This window comes from Danio rerio, chromosome 19 (genome assembly GCF_052040795.2).
Source record: "Danio rerio strain M-AB ecotype USA chromosome 19, GRCz13ab, whole genome shotgun sequence".
In the NCBI taxonomy this organism is placed as follows: domain Eukaryota; kingdom Metazoa; phylum Chordata; class Actinopteri; order Cypriniformes; family Danionidae; genus Danio; species Danio rerio.
The window spans coordinates 6552847-6571093 of record NC_141039.2 but is presented as its reverse complement, the minus strand read 5'-3'; the positions used below and the strand labels follow the sequence as shown (position 1 = coordinate 6571093).

General features: G+C 35.5%; 1 protein-coding gene across 3 annotated transcripts in view; it reads right to left on the bottom strand.

Annotated features, from left to right (window-relative positions):
- The window catches only part of jupb (junction plakoglobin b), a 304080-nt gene that overhangs the window by 127086 nt on the left and 158747 nt on the right, over positions 1-18247 (bottom strand). For 2 of the 3 annotated variants that reach the window (XM_087295315.1, XM_087295314.1), the window contains 6 exons: positions 16815-16934; positions 16435-16585; positions 13727-13848; positions 11601-11643; positions 6791-6942; positions 279-6400 (listed from right to left, as the gene is read on the bottom strand). The exons of the other annotated variant lie outside the window; for it this stretch is intronic. In XM_087295315.1, the coding sequence (XP_087151441.1) occupies positions 6806-6942; positions 11601-11643; positions 13727-13848; positions 16435-16585; positions 16815-16934 (573 nt within the window). In that variant the 3' untranslated portion in view covers positions 279-6400; positions 6791-6805. Of the gene's footprint in view, positions 1-278; positions 6401-6790; positions 6943-11600; positions 11644-13726; positions 13849-16434; positions 16586-16814; positions 16935-18247 lie in introns of those variants that run through there. 3 annotated transcript variants of the gene reach the window in all.

Below are 18247 nucleotides of genomic sequence, written 5' to 3'. Positions count from 1 at the left end.
ATGAATGGATAGATAGATAGATAGATAGATAGATAGATAGATAGATAGATAGATAGATAGATAGATAGATAGATAGATAGATAGATAGATAGATTAGTACACTGTAACTAGTCTACATGTTATTTACTCATATTGTAAAGTAGATATCTCTATAAATGTCCCTGTGTTTGGACTAATGAACACACAAGAGATTCAAATGATTAAAACACAAGTACATTTCCTACATATTTTATAGCTGCTTCAGCCTTAAACAAAAGTGAAAAAGCAGAGACAGTTAATATAATTCAGTTTATTTATTTGAAAACAACAGAAATTACTGTCAAACTAAAATGTTCAGTAAAAATGCATATTCACTGACTTCCTGTTGACATTCCGTGCATGTTTTTTTTATTTTAATTTAAATGTTTGCTTCTTGCAGATGGTAATGCTGAAGTACTCAGAACTGCAAATACCACTGAAAATACAGGAGATTTCAAAGTCTCTCCGGGACATGAAATATTGTTCAGTGTCACTAACTATATTTTTAGCACACTGCTGCACTGGACCGCTTTTCCTACAGTAAATCCCGTTTCTCAGACTAGAGTCACAAAAAAAAAAAACATAATTGGGCAAAACAATGCGGCATTAGCAAAACATCTGATCAAAAGTTCACATGGCCCATTCATATCAAGAATAGCTAAAAGAATTAACTACATTAGCATCCATGCTAAAGCTCCATTGTAGTGGGCACAGCGAGGCTTCATAAAACACTGAAACAGTCAAAGCAAGTGTGTCGAAGCTTCGAAACGTTTTAAAATGTTTTTGCAGTGACACCTAGTGGTCATTTTTGTTTATTTCTTTAGTCACATGACCTGGGTGTTTCAAATCTCTTCAGTCACATGAAACGGGTGTTTCGAATTGCTTTAGTCACATGACCAGGGTGTTTTGAATCATCTTAGTCACGTGACTTGGGTGTTTCGAATAACTTTAGGCATGTGACATGGGTGTTTAAGAATCGTTTCAGTCCCATGACCTGGGTGTTTCAAATCGCTTCAGTCATGTGACCTAAGTGTTTTGAATCACTTTAGTCATGTGACATATGTGTTTTGAATTACCTTAGTCATGTGACCTGGGTGTTTCAAATTACCTTAGTCATGTGACCTGGGTGTTTCAAATTACCTTAGTCATGTGACCTGGTTGTTTCAAATCTCTTTAGTCATGTGACCTTGGTGTTTTGGACCAAGTTTCAGTGCAGTGTTTTGAAACACTTGCACTTCGAGATCTTGACACTGTATTGAAACGCCAGCTTCAGGTCAGCCATCCCTAAAGCTCCATAGTGTTCTGTTTTATTTAACTGTAAGAGCTGCTTTTTTTAAATGCTTGTGCTCTTTTATAGCACAATGGATTCTAAATGGCTTTCAATGTTTTCACTGATCATATAGATTTCATCACCACTTTCTTTGTGCAATAATTGACTCATAAACATACTTGACTTATAAAATTGAGCAGTTGGCATCCTTGGTGTAAATGGGCCTTAAAGAGATAGTTCACTCAAAATCAAAAACCACATCACTTGCTCTTATTTACTCACAGGATGTTTTTTTTTTTTTTTTGCTTTGCAATGAATTTTCAACTGTACATTTTTGACTTCATTATCACATATTCTGTGACATTTGTGCCACCCTGTGATAATTTACCTTTATCCACATTTTTTTTGCACTGAAACAAACAATAAATTTTGCTGTAAACAAAGACCTCAATGTATAATCAGGAACCATATCTATTAATTTAGTTTGCCTGCACAGGGTTTTTTTATTCTCAAAATACTTGCACTGCAAAACCACAGTTTCAGCTACAAATATATTATAAACTACCAGGCAAAAGTCTTGTCGCCTATTCAGGTTTTGGAAACAACAAATAATAACTTGACTTCTAGTTGGTCATTTGGTATCAGAAGTGGCTTATATGAAAGGCAAAGGCCTCTAGATTACGCTTATTTTACCAAAAATGAAATATGATCATGCCTTGATTTTTAATTATTTCATTAGGACAGTAAGGTCTGACTTTACTTAGACAAAAGTCTTGTCACTTAACAGAAATAATGTTGAATATAAAGTCATGGTGCAGTGAAACAAGAATGAATATTGTGTGTGACTCCCATGAGCCTAAAGGACTGCATGACTCAAATATCATATTAATAAAGTCATCTAGAATGACAAAGAAAGTGTTCTTGCAGGACTCTCAGAGTTCATCAAGATTCTTTCGATTCATCTTCAATGTCTTCTCCTCCATCTGTCTCCTCCCCAGACATGCTCAATAATGTTTAGGTCTGGTGATTGGGCTGGCCAATCCTGCAGCACCTTGACCGCTGAAGTATGAGAAGGAGGGCTATCCTGGTGAAGAATTTGCCCTCTCCTGTGGTTTGTAATGTAATGGGCAGCACAAATGTTTTAAATAGATCAGGCTGTTGATGTTGCCATCCACTCTACAGATATTTCCTTCACCAAACTTGACAGATTCTGTGAGAATCTTGGGTCCATGCGGATTCCAGTAGATCTTCTACAGTATGATTGGGATAGAGTTTAACAGATGATTCATCTGAAAAATCCACCTTCTGCCTCTTTTCCAAATGGTCAACTAAAAGTCAAGTTAATATTTGCTCCTCTTACAACTAGGACTTTTGTCAGGTAGTGTATATTATTCTCTGTGTTCTTTAGAAGAAAATTACACACTTGCATTTTGAACGGCCTTATTTTTGCGTGAACTATCCCTTTATCACTTCTGCCGTAAAAGAAACAAAAACAAATTGAGCTCAAGTTGGAAAACAGTACCAGAATAGTCTTCATAAATGTAACTTGTATTCATTTTGGCACACACACATTCTTTATACCAACAGATGGCAGGCAGATTTGTAGTTATGAAGCTAAATTCTCCACTACGGTTACGGTTAATAATGAATGATGCTCGACAATTACTGCAATTTCATCAATCAGCAATCACACTTCACACAGATTGAAACAAACGCCTCTCAGAATGATCCCTCGCATCATAAGCGTGTCATTCAAAACAAGATCAGCACATTTATATCTATGTACAATGATGTAAAACATAGCTTTTGTATAAAAAATATTTACGTCTAAAGGATGTTATATAAAGAGGGCGAATAAGGACAATTTTCAACCAGTCATAATCGTAAAATAAACCCTTATCTGGCTCATTAACACTAAATGACCGATCAGAATAAGCCGAGCTGTATAATAATAATAATAATAAGAGGGCAATTTAGTATCGAGAGCTTAGCTGGAAAACTATATAGGTGGGGAAAGCAATCATCATGATGTTGGTAGCATTTTGCTGAAAGTCTATTCAGTCCTAATGAACAGTATTACAGCCTAATTTCAGAGCATAAACCAAATAACAGAGCTAAATGATTATTGTGAGCAAGAAAAAAACAGTTTCTTTTGAAATGTTCACTGTTAGAGAAATAAGTGCAATGAAAAGAAAGCAAAATGGCATTTTATCGAGTCGATGTGTATCAGATTTCTCTAAAATAGACTACAAAAGTGGCCATTTATTTCATTTTGCAATTCTGGCATACTCGGAAATGTATGAATCCTGTAATTATAATAATTTTTTTTGTTTGATAGAAGTGTTATGTTAGAAAAAGTACTAACTATACATGAAATAAAATATGTATAGCTGAATACGTTTGGACATCAGAATGTGCTTATTGAGAGTTTAATAGTAAAACCTTTGCATTTTTAATTGGATTTTAAGATGTCCAAATGTATAGCTGTGAATAACGAATGCTTCTTTTACATGAAATCATACGCCACAAACATTTTTTTACAACTGAATATCAGTTTGTATGAACCCAGCAGGCACACAACGTCATAGGATGTTAATATTAGGTTAGATTTAGGTCGTGACATCAGGTGACCAAAATTTGATATCTAGCTAAGGACAACGTTTTTTTGATGTCCAATAACCAGGTTAAATGATGTTGATATTTAGTTGTAAAGTGAGCAAAATGCAACATCGAGCCAACATCTACAACCAACGTCATATTGACGTCAAATACTGACATTTATTCGACAAATATGGCAACCAAAATCCAACATCTGATAGACATCATAGTGGTGACATCCACACAACTTCAAGCTGTAACATCAATAGACATTGATATTTGGTTGATTTTAGGTTGTCTTGGAAAGTGACCAAATTCCAATGTCAAGCCAACATCTTAAACCAACGTCATATTGACATCAAATACTAAATAGACGTCATAGTGGTAACGTCCACACAACGTCAAGCTGTAACATAATTATATGTTGATATTTGGCTGTTTTAAAGTTGATTTTATGTTGTGTTGGAAAGTGACCAAATTCCAACGTCAAGCCAACATCTTAAACCAACGTCATATTGACATCAAATACTAACATTAATTCATCAGGTATGGCAACCAAAATCCAATGTCTGATAGACGTCATAGTAATAACGCCCACACAATGTCAAGCTGTAACATTACTAGACGCTGATATTTGGTTATTTTTAGGTTGTGTTGGAAAGTGACCAAAATCCAACGTCTTAAACCAACGTCATTTTGATGTCAAATACTGACATCTATTCATCAGGTATCCAACGTCTGATAGACGTCATAGTGGTGACATCCACACAACTTCAAGCTGTTACATCATTAAACATTGATATTTGGTTAATTTTAGGTTGTCTTGGAAAGTGACCAAATTCCAATGTCTGATAGACAACATGGTGGGAACGTCCACACAACGTCAAGCTGTAACGTAATTAGATGTTGCTTTTTGGTTGATTTTAGGTTGTGCTGTAAAGTGACCAAAATCCAATGTCGATCCAACATCATAAACCAACGTCATATTGACGTCAAATACTGATGTTTATTCATCAGGTATGGCAACCAAAATCCAACGTCTGATAGACGTCATAGTGGTAACATCCACACAACGTCAAGCTGTAACATCATTAGACGTTGATATTTGGTTGATTTTAGGTTGTGTTGGAAAGTGACCAATATCTAACGTCAAGCAAACATCAAAAACCAACGTCATATTGACGTCAAATACTGATGTTTATTCATCAGGTATGGCAACCAAAATCTTACGTCTGATAGATGTCATAGTGGTGACATCTACACAACTTCAAGCTGTAACGTCATTAGACGTTAATATTTGATTGATTTTAGATTGTGTTGGAAAGTGACCAAAATACAATGTCTGATAGACATCATGGTGGTAACGTCCACACAACGTCAAGCTGTAACATCATTATATGTTGATTTTTGGTTGATTTTAGTTTGTGTTGGAAAGTGACCAAAATCCAACGTCGAGCCAACATCTTAAACCAACGTCATATTGACATCAAATACTAACATTTAATCATCAGGTATGGCAACCAAAAGCCAACGTTTGATAGACGTCATAGTGGTAACGTCATTTTTATGTCAAATACTAACATCTATTCGTCAGGTATGGCAACCAAAATTGGTCTGATAGATGTCATAATGGTAAAGTGCACAAAACGTCAAGCTTGTATCATCATTAGACGCCGATATTGGAAAGTGAACAAAACTCAATGTCGACCCAACATCTAAAACCATTGTCATATTGACATCAAATACTAACATTTATTTGTCAAATTTGACAACCAAAATCCAACGTCATAGTGGTAACGTTCACACAACGTCAAGCAGTAACATCATTATAGATGTTGATATTTGGTTGATTTTAGGTTGGACACTGATGTCAGCTTTTCCAAACAAAATGCAAAGTCCCCACGACGTTGGGGTACAACATCAATCTGATGTCATGTTGACATCATGTGCCTGCTGGGAAGAGTCTGCCAAACAAAAACAAAAAAAAAGACAAAAAAACCTGCCGTTGACTTGTCGGAAGTCAGGACAACATGTTTTCTCGAAATAGTGCGACAATGAAAATACAAACGATTTTCGTTTTTTTTTCAGATGCATGTTTTGTTGCCTTTGTTGATTTATTTTCTAAAGCCTCAGAGCCACAAATACACAGAACGCAAAGGAAAACGAACCCTCATGTGGCCGAGCCGCTAGCTAGCTACGCTACATTTCTAGGACGGAGTTGTCTGGACATCTTTGGACAAACGATATAAAGTACAAAAAATGTACATGTTATGATCACATGCTTTTATCGCATCACCACACTTTTAGGCTTTTGTCACTCTGTTAGTAGCACAAGATAACAAGATGAGTTAGGCAGTGCTTCGAGTTCACGTCACAAACAGACCGGTGGTGAACTAAAGCGAGTGTTTTTCTTCTTCTTCGAGCACTGCACAGTTCAGGCCCTGCTCCGCGTCTGTCGCAGGGAACAAACCGTTGTGTAGTTTCCTCCTTCGTCCACTTCATGTCACCTGAAGACTGAGGAACAGATTCATTCACAAAAAATAATCAAGGGCTCACTATCTGAAAAACAAGGTAATGTCGAGTATAAAGGCTCGTTCACAGCAAGAATAATAAAGATACAGTTGAAGTTATTAGCCCTTCTGAAATATTCGCCCCTTTTTAAACACATTTCTAAACATAATACTTTTAATAATTAATTTCTATAAACAGATCTCTTTTACCTTTGCCATGATGACAGTACAATCTTTTTCGCTATAGCTGTGGTGTGAACTCTCTAGTTATTTCACATTCCGATCTACTTCTAGACCTTCTAGACCTTTCTAGTTATCATCCTTGCTGTGAACGGCGCTTTAATGCATAACTAGAGAGTGTAAACTGTGCGTCAGGGAGTGTGCTGAAGCTAACCTGCTGGCAGTGTTGTTAAAGAGGATTTGGATACACCTGTCGAGGGTCGTAGGCCATTTCTGGCATGTATTGCTCATGAAGCTCAGCTTCCAGCGGGAGGCCGTCCATGGGTAAATCAGAGTAACCATATGGTGGGTAAACCACATCCAGATCTGGGAGAAAGAGAAAGGGGCATTAAAATGTAAAGCCAGTGTGCAAATATACATTGACAGTTTTTGTTTTCAAAAATTAAACTTTAAAAAGTGAAATAATAAAAATATTAGTTACATTTGATTAATTTTGATATATGTGATAACTGAAATGGTTATCAATATATGTGATAACTGAAATGGCGTTACGTGTTCGAGCCCGAGCTGGGTCAGTTTGCATTTCAGTGTGGAGTTTGCATGTTCTCCACATGTTCGCATCTAAAGTCCAAAGACATGCGCTACAATTGAATTGGGTAAGCTAAATTGTCCGTAGTGTATATGTGTGAATGAGAGTGTATGGGTATTTCCCAGTGATGGGTTGCAGCTGGAAGGGCCTCTGCAGCGTAAAACATATGCTAGACCAGTTGGCGGTTCATTCCACTGCTGTGACCCTGGATTAATAAAAGGACTAAGCCGAAAATGAATGAATGAATGAATGATAACTGAAAATATATATATTTAAACTGAACTGAACTCTGAAAACTGAACTGACACTGTTTCAAAGCACAATAATCTCCTATGTGAAGCGGATTTGACACAATCTACATTATAAAAGCGCAATAGAAATAAAGATTAATTGAATTGATCATATTTCAAATATTTTGAAGTCATATATAATATATTACACAAAGCAATTTAAATTGATAATTGCGTGTGTGTTATTTTAATATATTTTATTATTTTTAGAATGATCTAAATGTGAAACTACATTTAAAATATAAATTAAAAATGTAAATTAATATAAAATGTAAAATATACTTTTCTTAATTTACAAAATAGAAACATATTTCTATAATAAAGACATACTGTGAAAATTTCCTGAATCTGTTAAACATAATTTTGTTCCAATATTGTCATTATTATATCTTTTTATTTTTATTTTTATATATATTAATATTAGAGGAAATAAGTCGTTTGGATCAAAATGACACCATTTTTTTCTAAAGGTGCTATCGACTTTGAAATTTAAACCAGATGTTGGTTACAACCAAAGAAATCCATATATGCAAAGCAAACAAATGTAATTAGTTTACAAACAAAGTTATGTGTAATAAAATGAGATGACGCAGGGAACAAGTATTGAACACATGAAGAAAGGAAGGTGTAGAAAGGCAGTGAAAAGCCCAGACAGAAGCTGAAATCTCTCAGTAGTTTTTCAGCAATCCTCTGCCCTTCCTCACTGTAAATTAATCAGCTGCTTCAGTCCAACATCGACATTAACAGGAGGTTTAAGATGAAACTAGGGTGGACATTTCAGCAAGACAATGATCAAAAACACAGCCATGGAAACTCTCAAATGCTTTCAGAGAAAGGAAATCAAGCGGTAGAATGGCCCAGCCGAACACCTGACATGACTCCAACAGAAAATACAAATTAAAGATCAAATTTGATAAACAAGACCTACAGAAATATTAAGATGTTCAAGTCTGTGAAAAACTCACACCTGAGCAATGCATGTGACTTCATTCTCCATATGAGAGGCGTCTTTAAGCTGACATAACAAAAAAGCCTTTTATATAAAGTATTAAATACATTTCAGTAGTTTAGTACTCTTTCTTCTAGCGTCATTCCATCTTTATTAAACAACAATTTATTTAAGTTTTTTATTTTTTATATTTATATGTTTGTATTGTTTGGGTTTTTACCAAAATCTGGTTTAATTCCACGTCAACAGCTTCTTTGGAAATATTATTCCCCGGAAAAAACATGTTCAATTTTTCTTTCCCCGCTGTATGTCCTATTATGTTTAATTGATGCAATGTGATGCTCATGGTTTGTGTACATAAGTAGAGCGCTTAAATCGATTTTTACCATGATAAATTCAGTGTACATGTCATTGCTTTAATGAGTCAATTTACTGTTGGATGAAACTTTGAGCAGGGATTAAAAAAAGTGAGAATGAAAAATGCAAAGCACTTCCAGCGATACATACTTCTAGCGATTCACATAATGGAGGACCCTCGACATTGATAGAGAGCTGCTTAATGAAATGTAAGTGACCGAGGGGGATTTCAGACGAACAAATTGACTGAATCCAAATGACACACTTGTTAAATACAAACACCTAGAAACAGACCTCCACAAAGCCCCGAGGCCACAGCAGAAACGCCTGAAGAGTCAGACACAAAAACACCCTCAGACTGACATCCTCAAACCTCAAGTGTCTTGTCTGTCGAAACGGGGTTTGTTTTGTACATGACATGTTAATACAGCTGTATTGTTTTCACAAGAATATTCTGTGGACACAGTCAACCAGACTTAAATCTAATAGAAAATACAAAATAAAGATCAGATTTCATTGACGAGACCCACAAAACCATCAGGATTTTGACACTCTGTTGAAGTCTGTGACCAACTCACACCTGAGCAGTACATGACTCCATATGAGAGGTGTCTTTAAGCTGCCATTCAAGTCAGGTGATCGGTTTGGTCATTCTGCAACTTGATTTTCTTTCTCTGAAAGCATTTGAGAGTTTCCTTGGCTGTGTTTTGGATCATTGTCTTGCTGAACTCTCCACCCTGGTTTCATCTTCATCATCCGGATAATGATGTTGGACTGAAGCAGCTGATATTTATTTACAACGAGGAAGGGCAGAGGGTTGCTGAAGAACTACTGAGAGATTTCAGCTGCTGTCTGGGCATTCCGTGCCTTTCTACACCATCCTTTCTTCATGTATTCAATACTTGTTCCCTGCGTCATTTTATTTTATTACACATAACTTCATTTGTAAACCAAATGGATTTGTTTTCTTTGCATATATGGATTTCTGTGGTTGCTACCAACATCCGGTGAAAATTTCCTATGGTAACATGATTTCTGAAAAAAAAAAATGGTGACATGTTCAAAACTTATTTCCCTCACTATACCTATTGCAACATTGTACTATTGCTTGCGGTTTTGTTATTTAATTCAATGTGAATAAATGATACAATGCAATAATTTATAAACTGACTTATCATTCCATGATCATTTACTCTCCCTTAAATGGCTTTGAGTTGTTTTATTGTTAAACAAAGAAATAAAATACTTTCAAGAATGTTGGACTCAATTTTACCTCACAAATATACAGCTGAAGAATAAATTCTGAAATAGAAATTGTTTTCAAATATTTACCAAGTGCAGATTAATGGAAAGATTATGTTTCCCAACATATTTTAAAAGATAATAGTTTTAATTGTTCCTAATAACTACATTTTTAGTCTTTGCCATGAACATGACAGTGCAAGATATTTTACTAGATATTTGTTCTGTTCTGTAGCCAACTGAAGCGCTGAACATTTCTAAAGTAGGCTAATAGTATTGATCTTAAAAATAGAAAAAAATAAATAAACTGCTTTTATTTCAGAAGAAAAAAATATAATAGCAAAACAACGAAAAATGTCCATGCTCCATTAAACATAATTTCGGAAATATTTGAAAAAGTAATCATATTTAATTAATATTAACAGATTCATAATTAAATGAATATTAAAAAAACTGTATTTCCAATAATATTTAGGCTTCAACATTATATTTTAACCCAGGCTCATTATTGACACGTACCCCTATATACATTTCTAGAGAGCGTGAAATTTGTCCCAGGAGGTACATTTTGCAGTTTTTGTTTTTCGCAAATCCACCAGAGGGCGCTGTGTACACTTTCTCAGATCTCAAATCTCTCTTGAAAGTGCCATTCGTCCCTGCTTTTCTCGCATAAATCTACCAGAGGCCGCTGTCTACTGATCGACCAACTCTCTGATAACCCCACTATACCTCCCAACACTGCGTTTTTCCTGGGAGTCTCCCATATTTCATCTGTTCCGGGACCTTGAAATTTACAAAATAAGCACTGCTCAAACCCTGCCGGCGCCGTCTAGTCTGCTCTGAGTCTTAAGTCCGCCGACGTACATGGCGAGCTACTGAGCAAACTGGTAACAGCGGTCAGCTGTTAGTTTAAAAAGCAACAGAAGCCATCGGCAGAGTCATACCACCCTGTTGCGTTCGTTTTAAAGATGAAATGCAGCCATAATTAGTTCTGGCTACATAATTCACGCTCTCCAGAAATGTATGCAGGAGTGTGTTTTCACCTGTGTTGATGTATTTTTTAGGCTTTGATTGTGAGGGCATTTCTAGCTTCAGATATTTTTATAGCTCGACAGTATCTCTGTGTAGAAAACCCAAAAGTCCAACACACAGACTACGCTATTTCAGTCGATTTTTTTTAACATCCTGTAGCAGAGTTTCAGTCTATCACTGGAGCTATCTGAGCGGATGACAACTGAAACTGGTCAAATGACTGAAGATCAGGCAGCAAACCCAGCTAATGTTCCCCTACAGAAGGAACACGCTTTTCTGTCACTCGGCGTAACAGACTGACAACAACGCAATCGAACCGCTCTGGAGCTTGATAAATGTGAATTCAATGACTGTCTCTCTTTATCTTTTCGTCTTTGACCCTTCTCTCGCGCGCGCATCCACCAGCCATAACTCATTTGTCATGTGGCATTTCATTTTAATGCTCTTGGCAGTAATGCGGTGGGATGCGCTGGATAAATAGGCAATTTGCTGCGGTGTTGCGCACTAAAGCAGAAGGATAGAATGAGAGTGAATGTGCTGGGCTGTTGATCGGCTCGCAACTCACCATCTGGTATGTATCCGGGGTCGAGAGGCATGGCGGCGTGTGCCTGGATGAAGAATATTATACACATGTATTTACTTTTGCTGTCGAGAAAAGAATGATTGATCTCACTGAAGTATGAGGAAATGTCAAAATACTTTAGTTGAGCTGCAAATCAGTATTTTGTTATGATTTCTAATGGATCATTTGGCACTGGAAAAATGTTGCTGCCTTAATTTGTTAAGTGAATCAAAGGAAATCTCAGCTTACATTAGTCAAACTGACTCAAAAAAATAAATATAAATAATACATGTAAATTATTTAAATCATACATAACTAAAAAAAATGTAGTTGACACTTGATGAACTTATTAAAATATCTTAACGTGACATATAAAACAATTGTTGTCATGACATCATTTTTTACAGTGTGGAAAAAAAAGCTTTTCATCACAGGAATAAAAGGTACTTTTAAATATATTAGTAATAGGTTATTTTGGTAATAATACAGTACTTTAAATAAGTTACATATATAAAATCTAAATAAAAATAACAATCCATGGGCTGATAGCTGTGCAATATTCTGCAAACTCTGCCCACACAAGTGGCAACCAGAGGGCTACAGTTTGACAAATATTGCAGCTGTTGGACAACATAATGTACTTTTTAGGCTTTTTTTTGTTGTTGTTGTTGTCAGAAATGTAGTTGTTTAGATTGCAACCATGCACTTTATTTATAAGGATAGTGCCTATTTTAAACACAACAGTAATCTGCTAGTGTTTGCTTTGCTTTGGCTTGTTCTGGGTTAGTTATTGTGATTTGCCAATTGCAACAGAGAAATGCTGGGAAATCTCTGTAGACTGATGACATTTCATGCTGTTCAGCTATATACTCTTAAAATGTGAGCAAAATCACCTGCTTTTTCTTTACTTTAGATATTATACAAGAGAATCATTCAAATACTAGCTCTAAAGTGACGTTAGTAAATGAGCAACGTCTTCTGCTGTTCTGATGTCAGCTGCAGATGTGAAGGAATGGCGCAGGAAAGTAGTTCCTCATACAAAAGGGTTTTTGATACTTTCCATGTTTTATTTTCTGTATAATATACATGGTTATGCTGTCAAACTGTAGTAAAAACGCAATATCACACGAGTAGCAGTGCAATATGGCTGTATATCGTCACTTCTGGGAAACTTAGGCACTCTGCATGTGGCCTCGAGCCAACGCACATCTCCCACCAGTGCCAATATACAGCTACATCACACTGCTACTTGAGTGAAATTGCTTATACATATATATATATATATATATAACATATATAACATTAACATATACAGTGCTCAGCATATGTAAGTACACCCCTCACAAATCTCTTTTAAATTCATATTTTTAATAGGAAACTATACAGTATTATATTTGTGCATATACATTAGATTAGTCAGTACTGAAGCCAAATCTGTTGCTCATCTAACAAAATAACTTACGATAATGGTCCAAAAACTAGTAAAGCCAAATTTATGTTATAAAAAAATATTAAATACAAATTTAAAAAAGAGGAAAAATCAAAAGAAGCAAAACAATGGAAAAATTTAGTTTTTGTAGATTGAAAATTGTTGAATTTTGTAGGTTGTCATTTTTTTTGCAATATTTTGCTTGAATTTTATTGTATTATCTGTCAATTTCTAAATATATTTGGTAATTAAAATATTATTTTAATAAATATATCTGTTTTATAAATCGGTTTTGTTTAAATGCACCAAAATACATTGCTAAATTCACTGAGAAATGGATAAAAATATTCATTTTCAAAATGCGGTGTACTCACTGTATATATATATATATATATATATATATATATATGTTATTGTATAGGCCGTTAGAGCTTAGTCATTTAAACCTGTAGGTTCACGTGATGACCGTATAACTGATTACAGTACAAGATGAACTGAAAACTGAAACCCTAAATGAAAGCACACTGCACTTTATATCAGAGCTGCATTGTATTACATTTCAACAATTTCAAGGTCTGTTATTAGATATGCCAAATCAATATAATTATCTCATTACGATTGCTAAAAGATTGCCAGGGCACAACTAATTGTAAATGGTGTGAGTAATGCTTGTGCTGTGTGATTGAGTGATTGTACTGACCATGTCCCAGGCTGCAGGGTCGTGTTTGAAGAGGGAGTGAGTGAGCTCCACTGACACTCGCTTCCTGTAGTCAGAACTCTTGTCCTCTGAGATGCGGAAGAGAACGGCTGCGGCGTAGGTAGCTGAAGAGGAGAGGAAGAAATAAGAACAAACATGAGCATAATCCATCCATCCATCCATCCATCCATCCATCCATCCATCCATCCATCCATCTATCTATCTATCTATCTATCTATCTATCTATCTATCTATCTATCTATCTATCTATCTATCTATCCTTTATCATCCATTTATCCATCCATCTGTCCATTCGTCTATCCATTTATCCATCCATCCATCCATCCATCCATCCATCCAATCTATCTATCTATCTATCTATCTATCTATCTATCTATCTATCTATCTATCTATCTATCTATCTATCTATCTATCTATCTATCTATCTATCTATCTATCTATCTATCTATCTATCTATCTATCTATCTATCTATCTATCTATCTATCTATCATCATCCATCCATCCATCCATCCATCCATCCATCCATCCATCCATCCATCCATCCATCCATCCATCCATCCATCCATCCATCCATCCATCCATCCATCCATCTATCTATCTATCTATCTATCTATCTATCTATCTATCTATCTATCTATCTGTTTTTATCATCCATCCATCCATCCATCCATCCATCTATCTATCTATCTATCTATCTATCTATCTATCTATCTATCTATCTATCTATCTATCTATCTATCTATCTATCTATCTATCTATCTATTTATCTATCTATCTATCTATCTGTTTTTATCATCCATCCATCCATCCACCCACCCACCTAATCAAAGATATGAAGAGATTTTACAGAACATCTATTTATCCATATATCCGTCTATCTATTCTTTATCTTTTTATCATCCATCCATTCATTCATTCATCCATCCATCCATCTGTCAATTCATCCATCCATCCATCCATCCATCCATCCACCCACCCACCCACCCAATCAAAGATATGAAGAGAATTAACAGAACATCTATCCATCCATCTATCCGTTTATCTATCCTTTATCTTTTTATCATTCATCCATCCATCCATCCATCCATCTATCCATCTATACATTTTTGAACACAGAGACACAGCAGTGCTTTCTATCAATAAGATTTGAAGGGCTCTTATTTTGTAATTATGAATAAACCAGACCTAAAAATTATGTTATTTTGGTGCTATCCTTTGTTATTTGTTTAGTTGTTATTTAATATTTCATCATCAGAAAAGCAAAGCAAATAAAGAAAAGAAATAAAAAAAGAAAAGCAAGTGGCAAATAAAGAGAGAAAAGCATGTCAAATGCATTTAAAATGATCTATAAAAATACTTTTTATTGTTTGATTAATCAGCATTTTAAAATTGTCTATTTATTTATACATTCAAAAGTTGTTGTTAAATGCATTGTTTTATTGCTTTATTAAATGACATTTAAAATAAACACAATAAAATACGTCCATTATTTATTCATTTACATTGTGATTTATTTGTATACATTTTTATGCTTTTATTTTTATACAATTATTAAATTGACAATTTGATTCTTCATTTTATTTCAAACCCGCACTCCTGGTCCTCCATATAGAAGTACAATTGAGTTTGGAATCAAAAGGGTCAGTAAAGACATTTAAACTGCTCCAAAAATAAAACATCCGAAATAAACCCTGTTCTTTTGAAGGTTGTATTCATCAAAGGATCCAGGATATATACATATATAAAAATCACAGTTCCCACAAAATATTAAAGATTGAACAGAATGATTTATAAAAGATCATTTGATCCTGGGCTTGCTTAAAAATTTAGCTTGGTCATCACACCAAAAATGATGTGTTCAAATCAAAGCAGATAGAGGAAAGTGTTGGCAGATTATGAAAAGTGCTGATATAATACTGTATACAGTGAACAAGTCAGAATTGCCAGTACTCTGTATCCGCTTACATCCACAGGGAGTCTACAAATCAAGGGGAAGGTTTGCAGTTTCAAATATGCTTATGTTGTGTTTATACAGCCTAGAATTTCTTGTACACACACAAAAAAATAGAAACATCTGTATTGGTTTGGCCCATTCTGTTGTTTCAGGGTCTCCAATAAGAGGTTTACATCCATACAAGGTCAAAACACATTTAAACTTCCTCAAAATACACAACTCAGCATCAGCTCTTCCCTCACAGTGTCTGAAACAGTTTGTTCAAGGATATAGTGTCTCTAAACCCCGCCTTTCTGTGAGGATACTCTACTCTGATTGGTCAGATCAAAGCCCAGTCAATTGGAATTGGTTGACTTCTTACCAGTGGTCAATAGAGGCTGCTGGGGAGACACCCCCTTCAATTAACCCCTTTTAAAATGCTAATAAGTTAATTATATATTGCAAATATTACTATCTTTATTACTATTCACTATTGCAAATATTACTATCCTGATCTATAGTGTTGTGGTAAATTGTAAGACTGTTTTGCCAAACCATCTTAAAGGTTTGAGAACGTAGTTCCTTTTTCAAGAAATGAGCCAAACAATGGAGAAAATGTTTCAAAATAATATGATTGAATGTTAGGATCCTGCTGTTAGTCATTTTAGTCACATGTATTGAAAATGTGAACAATATTTTTTACATGTGAGTGTGAAACGCCGGACTAAAGAGTGTTCATGTATACAAAACACTCACCAATGCCCTCATTCGGGGAGTGCAGGAGCTCCATCAGAGGCGCAGACGCTCCTTCAGCATCGATCATCTCAGCCGACTGCTTATCCAGAGCCAGTTCACACAAAACACCGGCCGACACGCGCTTGATGTTCTCCACGTATGAGTACAGCAGCTAGCAGGACAGATGAATCAGAGCACTTATACTCATAATAAAACAACATCCACATTTGCTTTACTGCTGCTCTGCACTTTTAATAGTTTCTATATGAATAAAAAACATACTAAAGTGACACATACTGTAATAATGTACAGTGTTTTTAGAAGCAACTAAGATGAGTGACAATACAATTATTCACACACACATGCACACACATATACAGAGGCAGAAGTGTGTTCAGTACTTGCACAAACAGAGGAATGGTCTGCATGCTGGCGATTTCCCCTCGGTTCATTGGATCTCTGGCCAGAATGTGCAGAGCTCCTGTACAGCCCTCCACGATCTCCTCCATTCGCACACCGTCCTGTCAACAAAAAGAAGCATTCCTATATTTAAAAAAGTTGGACGTTCCTTTCTTTAGATGTTTTATACATCAAATAAAATATATTCTCCAACTATTATAAGCAAATGGATTTTCTGGAAAATGTATTTGCGTTCTAAAAATATATTTCAACATGTTTTTAAAAATATACAAAAAAGTCTTTGTAGAAAATATGTATTTTTCCTCGTTTGTTTCCTAATAAAATTAGCATATTTCATTAAATTATAAAAAAAAAACATATTTATGTCTATTGCTGCGTCCCAAATCGCATACTTATGCACTATTCCACGCCATTTTGTTGTATAAACAGTGTAAATAGTGTGTTCACACTGAAAACTCTAAAAATAATAAGTGCACTTTAATTACCCGGATGATGCACTCATTCAGCCGTTAAAGTGAAGTGTGTAATGATGGACAATTCACGAGCTGCGTCCCAAATGGCACACTATACACTATGCACTCATGCACTATGTACTTATGCACTTACACACTCAACAGGATAGTATATGTATGTAGTGTCGTCCCAAATGGCACACTAATGTTTTTTTACTAAGCGGAAATTCAAACCGTTTCCCTGATGACGTTTGCTAAATCAGTGAAATAAACGACCGAATTATCAAATAATACCTGCCGTGAGTATTGCCGCATTCACCATCGGGAGGCGCTATAATCACTCTCATAGGAGAATTTTGCTTTAACCATCCAAAATAAATAAAGTTATCCAACATGTGCGTCCGATAGAGTGCGTGAAGTGTCCATCATTCCACACTTCATTTTAGCGGCTGAATGAGTGCATCATCCGGGTAATTAAAGTGCATTTGTTATTATTAGAGTTTTCAGTGTGAAAACACTACATGCACTATTTATACTACAAAATGGCGTAGAATAGTGCATAAGTATGCGATTTGGAACGCAGCTACGCACTCAACGACCGCAGGTTTGCTCACGTAGCGGAAGAGGCGGAGCTATCAGGCACACATGTTGGATAACTTTATTTATTTTGGATGGTTAAAGCAAAATTCTCCTACGAGTGTGATTAAAGCGCCTCCCGATGGTAAATGCGGTTACACTCGCGGCAGGTATTATTTGATAATGCGGTCGTTTATTTCACTGATTTGGCGACCGTCAAACGTCATCAGGGAAACGGTTTAAATTTCCTCTTAGTAAAAAAACCATTAGTGTGCCATTTAGGACGACACTACATACATATACTAGCCTGTTGAGTGTGTAAGTGCATAGTGCATGAGTGCATAGTGTATAGTGTGCCATTTGGGACGCAGCTTATATTTCAAAAA